Source organism: Pinus tabuliformis, chromosome J (genome assembly GCF_031772625.1).
Source record: "Pinus tabuliformis cultivar Carrire ecotype Pingquan chromosome J, CPIR1, whole genome shotgun sequence".
Lineage (NCBI taxonomy): Eukaryota > Viridiplantae > Streptophyta > Pinopsida > Pinales > Pinaceae > Pinus > Pinus tabuliformis.
In genome coordinates, this window is record NC_142295.1 from 159,070,138 (window position 1) to 159,079,265 (window position 9,128).

The following is a 9,128-nucleotide window of genomic DNA, read 5'->3' on the forward strand; positions in this document are numbered from 1 at the left end:
CATGGCTTATCACAATGTCGCACCATCGCATCGGCGGAAGAGAAAAGAATGTGCCGCCGCCTCCATAACCGTTGAATCACGCGATTTGCGATATGCGATCAGATCGCATCGCGAAATCGCAATCGCAAACAATCGAAGGGACGTGGTGAAGGTTGACAAGAAAAGAAGTGTCACATACCCCGGTAACCTCGCATGTAAAAGTAGGGAGTTAGAATTTTTATACAATTACCACAAGTAATTAATCAATTCACAACTCCACAAATCATCACTAACCATTAGATATACTATTCATTAGTACATCAAGTAATTTGCCATCAAGGACGGTAAGTTTCATAACCATTGCATAACCTTTACCATCACTGTAATAACATAAACTGTCTCATGAATCCATGCATCCATTTCTTGATATCCTTAACCATGTTAGATAATCATGTACTAAGACATTATGGTTGTCACATCAAATAAAGAACCATCATCATTAAGAACCCATCATTATCAACGGACACATAAGGCAATCACATCAATCACACCATTTGAACACGGATATACCCTGGAAACCCCGTAGGGTGAAAACCAGCAAACGTTTAATCTTATTATTAAACGCTCGTGAGGGTTTTCACCCCTCACTCAATGGCTTATAAGGGATTCCATCCCTTAACCATTGTATTAAAATCTTTACAATGAATTATCATTAAGCTGTCACATAACTAGCTAAAAGCTAATACAATTTTCATGTAATCTTTTATTTACATACCGCCACATGCAACATTCCTTGTGGCATAATTGTTCTAGCAATGGACAATACTGCAGCTTGAAATCATTTGCATGGACGAATAATCCTTTTCCTGCCAATGTTAAACATTACTTTCCTTTGGCACCAACCGCCATCTTTTCATGTCAATGTTGTTGACAACAATCTTGGCAACAAGATTAGCTACAATATCAATAATTCATTAAACAACCTCTAAAAAATGATCTTTTATCATCTACTCATCTGCATGAGCAAGCATCACATACTACTACTAGTACATCTATTCAAGTAAATTCTTGTTCCACTTTTCACACATATCTCTCTCTAAGAGATCTATCCATTAGTTTTACAAGTCCATGTTTTCTTCTAAAACATATAACACATTAGTTATGTTTACATACCAGGTAATAACTATTACTGTGCGCCCTTGCACATGCATTCCTTTCCAATAAAATCCAACTTACTTCTATTTCTATTATATGCATTCTTTCTTTCCATAAATGCATTATTAACTTCCATTTCTTTAATATGCCAAGAATGCATTATTTAGATCTATTTCTTTAATATGCCAAGAATGCATTATTTAGATCTATTTTCTTTAATATGCCAAGAATGCATTATTTACATCTATTTCTTTAATGCATACTGTCGCTTGAACTCAAAGCCAGCAAGGAAATCAAATGTTTAACATCTACGATACCTGTCATAGCCGAGCTTATGAAAGATTTATCCCCAACCAATCAGAGGACTAATTGTTCCCTATTGTCTGACACCTCTGCTCATGCCAAGAAAGCCCTAAGGGGAGAACCGGCCATGACCATTCATCGTCATGTACATACAAAGAACAGTCACCGTCTGCTGATTTGAGGTTAACTTAACTACAGAGAAAGTATATACAAAAATCAGTCAGTTCCCGAGAGTCAGTAGTCAGAATCTTCATCTTCCCATGGTTCGATCTCGGAAACTTCAGACTTCCATGGTTCGATCTCGGAATCTTCATACTCCGTTGAGTCGCCTCCAGAAATCTCTACACAGGAATGAGTCCTCGCTGTACCTGCACGGGATGCAAACTGTAGCAGGGTCGGGAACCCAGAACATGGTCACGCCCTGGAGCTCGATGGAAACCTGAGAAGGGTTTTGAGACCACTTAACATTGCGAGGAGGTAGCTAGGAGCAAAGAAATACAGTGATTTTTTTGTCCGAGAATAGTATACTTCCTGCTCCATAATCGTGTGCATACCAATAAGGGAGAGGGCATAAACCCTTCCATGCGGAAGAAGTATAGAGATAACCGTGGCTTCGGCAGTCAAACGCGATTTCCAGAACTTGTATGCGGTCTACTGTGGATAATAATCTATCACATTAACAGAGAAAGTAAGTGGGGTGAACGTCACCGGTATGAACAGATGTTACTTGAGCAAAATTGTAACAAAATCCAAGAGAAAAGTCGGACTATAAAGCAATGCCCTGAATAAAACACATCACAAGATTATGCAAGGCACTTTGATCCGAACTGCGCCCTGTTGGTGCAGGCAGCAAAATCAGTGATAAAGATTAGGGTTTCAATTCTGCCGGATTTGATCAACCGTTGCAGAGGCCGCCCACTCTCTCCACGCAAAACGTGCATGCAGTGGCTTTCGAAAAACTAACCGCCGAGTCGACGGCTTCTCCTATTAGACAACATAGCATAACGCCAGAAACAGTTGTCTCCCCTCATTCAGTTCCATGGAAATCAAGAATCGGTTAATAACTGATAAGTAATCTTGAATTACTTTTACGCAAGGTTACGATTATTTATGATAGGGATATTACAAGAAGTGCGATATGCGATCTGCGATCGCATCGCATATAACAAAGGAAGTGGGTGAAAGGGTGACATCTGCGATTTACCATCGCAGGGAAAAAATCTGCAGTTTTGAAATTATAATTTCAACAAAATTCAACTGAGAGATCAAATTTTTTACGGGAGTTGGTTTTATGGCGGAGTTGGTTTTCTGCGGCCGGGAGTGGTTTTCTTGGGGGAGGCCATTCAGTAAAATTTAAGGGCTGAGTTGGTTTTATGGGGAGTTGTTTTTAGTGCGATTTTTTGGATTTTCGAGTATAGGAATTTGGTCAAAAAAGTTGAGGTGAAATCTTGATTTGGGTTATTTAAACTGGTTTTTTGAGTGTATATATGGATTCAGCACCCTAAAAAACCTCTAAGCACTTCTAATGTGCAGTGGTTACCCATCAAGCTTGTGATTTCAATAAATTCCTGCCAAACTGGAAACTTCCAAAAAATCACACTAAAAACAACTCCGTTTTCTGGAAGTGTTGGTTTTCTACGGGGTGCATTGGGGTTACTTTTCTCGGGGGCATTCATTAAAATTCAACTAAGGAGTGGGCCGAGGATTTAGTAAAATTCAACTGAGGGGGGGATTCAGTAAAATTCAACTGAGAGATCAAATTTTTTACTAAAGGAGTTGGTTCTTTGATCCGTGGAATTTGTTGGAAAAATTGAGATAGAATTGTTTTTATTGTCGTGTAATTTGATTAAGATAGTAATTTGTTACTATATGCCAAGTTTAGCCATCTGATCTTATGATATGCTTATTAAAAGCTTGAATAAAAAATGTAGGCCAAAGAGAGTGTGTGGCTAGAGGATTCATTGTAAAATAAGTGTTACAAAGTGGGATTACTTTTTTCTTGCAAAATAAGAGTTGCAGAGTGGGATTACTTTTTCTCCATAATCCCTGTGTTAGGGTCATTTGAACTGCATTTTTTCATATCTTTGAATAAGTTTGTATGTCGTTAAATAATATTACATAGGTGTGACGTGAATCTCTGTGTAGTGCTGTGATTAAACCTGTGACAGGTGTGCCTATGCTCGTATCATAGCATTGATGAGACTGGAGACAAAAGAAAGGCGAGACTTCGTTATTTTTAAAAGTTACAAAAGTTCGTTAGTTGACAACGGCAAAGGGAACAAAATGCAAGTTTTGTCAGAAGAATACCGTTAAGGGAGAGAATCCCCGGAAGAATCTTCCCCATGAGTTTCCAAATAAGACTGCTCCTCAAACCACCGCGAGAGTTATTTTCACCTGTATAGTTCCATTAATGCTTTCTTAAGAGACTTTAAGGACAATATTGGGAGAAAGGTTCTGACATCAGCTCCGTTGTCCAGCTAACAGATTCCGACTGCATAGTGATGGAGATATACATTCCGATTGCATAGTGATGGAGATATACATGATGCCATCATGCATCTCGTTGTTTGTATTGATACCCGTTGAAACGAGCTGCATATATATTAATATCATGGCATGTCGTGTATCATATGCGATCCATTCTTTGATACCCGTTGAAACGAGCTGCATATATATTAATATCATGGCATGTCGTGTATCATATGCGATCCATTCCCCGTACCATCTGATATTAATTGCCACCAAATTTTGAATTGTATAATGGCGCTCCAGATTGGAATTTTGAATCTCAAAACCCGCGCTACGATAACTGTGCTGCTGGATTCCCCACCAGGATTTCACCTGCCATCTCTGGTAAGCCAGCAACCACCCATTTTGGATAGTTTTTCAATTTGTTTTGCAGTTTTTGTAGATTGTTTTCATTTGGGCCACTGCATTTTCTTGTTGAAAAGATATGAAATAATAGATCTGGTGCCGAAGAATAGATCTCGTTTTAAGATTCTCCATGTGGAATGCTATTTGTGCTTTTCCGAATAGATGTATTCTTCCCTTTTGCTATTGTGTTCACATTACTTTCATTTTCTACACTCTTTGTTTTTAAGAGAAACGTGGGTTTCTGTCTGAAGCATAGAATGCACAGGGCACCCCTATGTTTGGTTCTGATATTTTGAGTATGAGTGCTGTGCAGGTGCCACTGTAGGTGTTGAGTGCAAGGATCGTGCTGGTAAGAGATTGTTCTATAATGAACAACACACCGACAACGATGGGCTTTTCAGTATCGCTGTTCTGGGTGAGCACGAGCACGAAGCCTGTGAGGCATTTACAGTGAGCAGCCCAACCTCATGCAACCTTAAAACTGATAGCAGCCGCGGTCCAGTTTACCTAACCCACAACAATGGGATCAATTCGGACGAAAGAAAGACTGGGCCTTTTGCCTTCAGACCTACCACAAACCACCCTGCTTGTCAGGCTTTGTTGGCAGAATATAACATATGTAATGACTCTTACTAGGTTTTAATGCCTCTCCATGCGTTTGTGTCGGTTTTTGGGTTTTCATGGCTTCTTTCTGTTATGGATTTTGGCTGAGTCCTGCTACTATTTCTTATGGGTTCTCCTGCCTGAGGATCTGTGCCACCAGTGAATATAAATATAAAATGTTGTAGTGCTTAGGTGGACTATTTATCTATTGTGATGGTATTCATGAATACCTGGATTCATTTGTGGCTAAGACTGCAAAAGTTTGGAATAATTTCAATTTCATATTCTATATATTTATATGTTGCATTGCCTTTGACAGAAAATGTGAAAGCTTTGTCTCAATTCGTTGGGTTTTGGATTTTCTATGGTACGATAAATATAAAAGAATAGCAAACAATGCAAGAAATTGGCATGTTATGAGATGAATATATACAGTATGCATTTCTATTTACTACTTTGCAAACTGCAGAGAAGAGCTCCATCTGCATTGAGCTTCTATGTATTGAATCTAATGGTGTCTTATTTTCGCATATCTCTCTCCAAATCTATGCACCTGTGGTCACTGTCACGAATATCAATGGCTAATGTGGGAGAGAAGCTAAAGCGTGTTCAATGTGGAGGGATCCCTTATGCTTGATTAGATTGCGCAGAAATAGAGATCAAACCCATTTTATTGTGAGTGTAGCTTGTAATTTATCTTTGCCCTGGTGATTTTCTGGGATGAATTGCTAATGTTGTCGAGTTAACTTGGTTGTGTGGAAAAATTGGATTTTCACGTTTATTACAATGGGTATTGATCTGTGCAAGAAGTTTTTTCTCCTTTTTGATAGTAAATTTTTGCACGTGTATTGCATTAAATTGCTTTAAAGTGATAATACAAAGGAAAGAACTTGTATGAATCCTGCCAAAGCTTGAAGCTTATGTGTTAACATCAAGCTTCTGTAATCAACGGATCCTGCCAAACCTCTTGTTAAGTTAACGGAAACTTCTGTGTTGACATCAGGTTTCAATTTTTATTTTTTTATATTGACTTGCAAATGTTTAAAGCAATAATATTAAGCTAATGGATTAGCTTTGCGCTACAGAAAAGATTGGCGTGAATCCTGCCAAATCTGGAAGCTTCTGTGTTGGTCCTGCAAAACCTCTTAGCTTGTTAAGGTCAAGAGATTGGTTTTACACTCTAGAAACGACTGATACAAATCCCCTCCCCTTCTGAATCGGTAAGTCTTCAAGCTTTCGCCTTAACCAAGGGATTGGTTTTACACTTGAGAAACGCCTGACACGAATCCTACTAAATCTTTAAGTTTCTGCATTAACATCAAGCTTCTGTAATCAATGTATCTTGCCAAATTTCTCAACTTGTTCATATCAAGGGATTGGTTTGACACTTGAGAAACGACTGACATGGATCCTGCCTAATTTTTAAGCTTCTGCGTTAATATAAAGTTTCCATAATTTTTGTAGATATTACGAGGAAATGAATCTTACCAAGGAAGGGTCGTGGCCAATCAAAATAGGTGTTTTTAATTGTATATCTTTTTTTTTTGGCTTATATGCAGGGCCATAGGTACTCGGGTAACTTGGGATACGATAATTTTAATCCAAAAATAAGAAAAATCCCTTTCAAATTTATCTTGAAATTTTAATACACTCTGGATGATGTAACTCATTTGTAACTTATTTTTTTCCTCATTTTGAAAGTTGAAATTCTTTCTTTCATTTTGAAATTTGACTAACCTCCTCCAATAGCACTCCCAACTCTTGATATTGCAACTGTAACAATATGAAAGGTATATTTGGATTCTGTTCATTTCTCTGCTGGTCATTCATTTGGAGATTCGAATACTCTTGCTTGTCATTCATTTTGACATTCGAATAACATTTATTTTGAAATTTGAATAATTTTGGATAACTCATTTTCTTCCTCGATTTGAATAACCTCCCATTACTCTGGATATAACTTAAATCTAACAACATATAAGGGGTATAATTTAGTAAAGCTATGCTGTGCTAACCATATACCACCGATACCCCTCTTTTGTGTATCTAAAACCTTCTTTCTTCTTTTGTTTTACACCTTGTTTTTCTAGGATCGAATTCTCACTGAATTTCATGTGGAACTCCTTTTAGTGCGATTTTTGGAAGTTTTTATGGTAGTTTTTTCTACTCTAATTTCTCTAAAATCTGGTCTAATTTCTCTAAAATCCGGTAGGAATTTATTGAAATCACAAGCTTGATGGGTAATTCTGAGCAATTGAAGTGCCCTAGGGGTTTTCTAGAGTGCTGAATCCATATATACACTAAAAAAATTCTCTAAAATCCAGCAGGAATTTATTGAAATCACAAGCTTGATGGGTAATCCTGAGCAATCGAAGTGCCCTAGGGGTTTTCTAGAGTGCTGAATCTATATATACACTAAAAAACTAGTTTAAATAACACAAATTAAGATTTCACCTCAAACTAGTTTAAATAACACAATTAAGATTTCACCTCAAATGAAGGGAGACAGATCTCCGAGCACCATGGCAGTAGACACCATACAGATGGCGACAGTGGGAATGAAGATAATATCGGAAGAGGCGGGTGTGAAGACGAGGCGTCATCAGCAACTATGAAGGAAACACATTTTAGAGGTGTGAGGAAAACGCCATGGGGGAGATTCGCAGCCCAAATCCGAGACCCCTAGAAGAAAAGAAGAGTCTAGCTTGCCACTTTTGACACCGCAGAGGAGGCTGCCCGAGCCTACGATAACGCTGCTAGATACATCAATTGGTTTGGGTAATGGTTGTTTTCCCAAAATATTTTGGGTCACTTCCGATAAGAAATGCGTCTAGGTTTGTTTAAAGGGAGACGAATCTCCGAGCAGCATGGCAGTGGACACCATAGAGATGGCGAGAGTGGGAATGAAGATAAGATCGGAGGAGGCGGTTGTGAAGACAAGGCGTCATCAGCAACTATGAAGGAAATACATTTTAAAGGCGTGAGGAAAACACCATGGGGGAGATTCGCTGCCGAGATCGGAGACCCCTGGAAGAAAAGAAGAACTTGGCTCGCCACTTTTGACACCAAAGAGGAGGCTGCTCGAGCCTACAATAACGTTGCTAGATACATCAATTGGTTTGGCTAATGTTTGTTTCGCCAAAATATTCTGGGTTGCTTTAGATAAGAAACGCGTTCAGGATATATATATATATATATATATATATATATATATATATATTGAATGGTTTTCAGAGGGATTTATAGTGATTTTTAATGGGTTGAAGATTCTATGAACTCGATTATGGTGAGTTTACAGGTTTTTTTGAACACTTAGTTACAAACTTCTATTTTTCCAGGTGACGAATTTTCCAGCTATACTTTGAAGTCAGTTAAGCATAACAGATGAGCTTGAAAATGTCAGAACAAACTAAGCCATTAATCGGGTTGAAAATGTTATAAAATTTAAATCAACACTTCGACCAACTTTCCAGGTGAACCTGTACCCTAAAAGTTCAACATAACAATCGAGAATAAAATGTGACCACAAACTAAACCATAACTCTATTGAAAATGTTATAAAATTTAAATTAACAATTTAACAAAGACTCGCAAGTATGAATGAAACTCAAAACAATTATCTAGGTTTCTAAATATTTTGGGGGAGGGACTAAGTTAACAAAGATAAATATTTATTACTTATTAGTCCCAAGCTAGCGATCGATCGATCGTTGACCATACATTAACTGGTCCTTTGACCAAAAAAATTTGTGCACTATCAAAGTTTTTAACCAAAGTTTATCTCTGCAAATATCAGCGTAAGAAATTTATAACCAAAGTTGCGAATTGGAGGTCTTATTGCATGCTTCACGTGCCCCGATGTTAAAATGAAATTTCGGTGTAATCTTTTTACCCAAACTTTTCATTTGAAAAATTATCCACAATGAATTATCCGGTGTAATAGCTTTATCCAAAGTTTCCAAGCATGAGGTTTTTCAAACTTTGGTTAAAAGTTTTCCATTCAATAAATGAGCATGAGGGTTTTCAAACTTTGGATACAGGATTTTTTCAATGCAGTAAGTTATGCAATCTCACAATAAGACCTTCAAATTCAAACTTTGCATAAAAATAGTTTTGGGATATAAAACATTGGTTAAATAGAGCATATCCACAACATGAATTTTGCATGGCAGTAGCCACTTGTCTTCAGTTGGCCACTTGTCTTCCGTTGTTCT

At 37.7% G+C, this 9,128-nt stretch overlaps 1 protein-coding gene across 1 annotated transcript; it reads left to right on the forward strand.

Moving 5' to 3' along the window:
* The first annotated feature begins 1 nt into the window (after position 1).
* On the forward strand, positions 2-5,207 carry LOC149226148 (major pollen allergen Lol p 11-like). Its single transcript, XM_089380117.1, has 3 exons — positions 2-182; positions 4,210-4,290; positions 4,625-5,207. Exons 1-3 carry the CDS (start codon positions 2-4, stop codon positions 4,945-4,947), a joined length of 585 nt encoding a protein of 194 aa, XP_089236243.1. The 3' UTR covers positions 4,948-5,207.
* Positions 5,208-9,128: the final 3,921 nt, after the last annotated feature.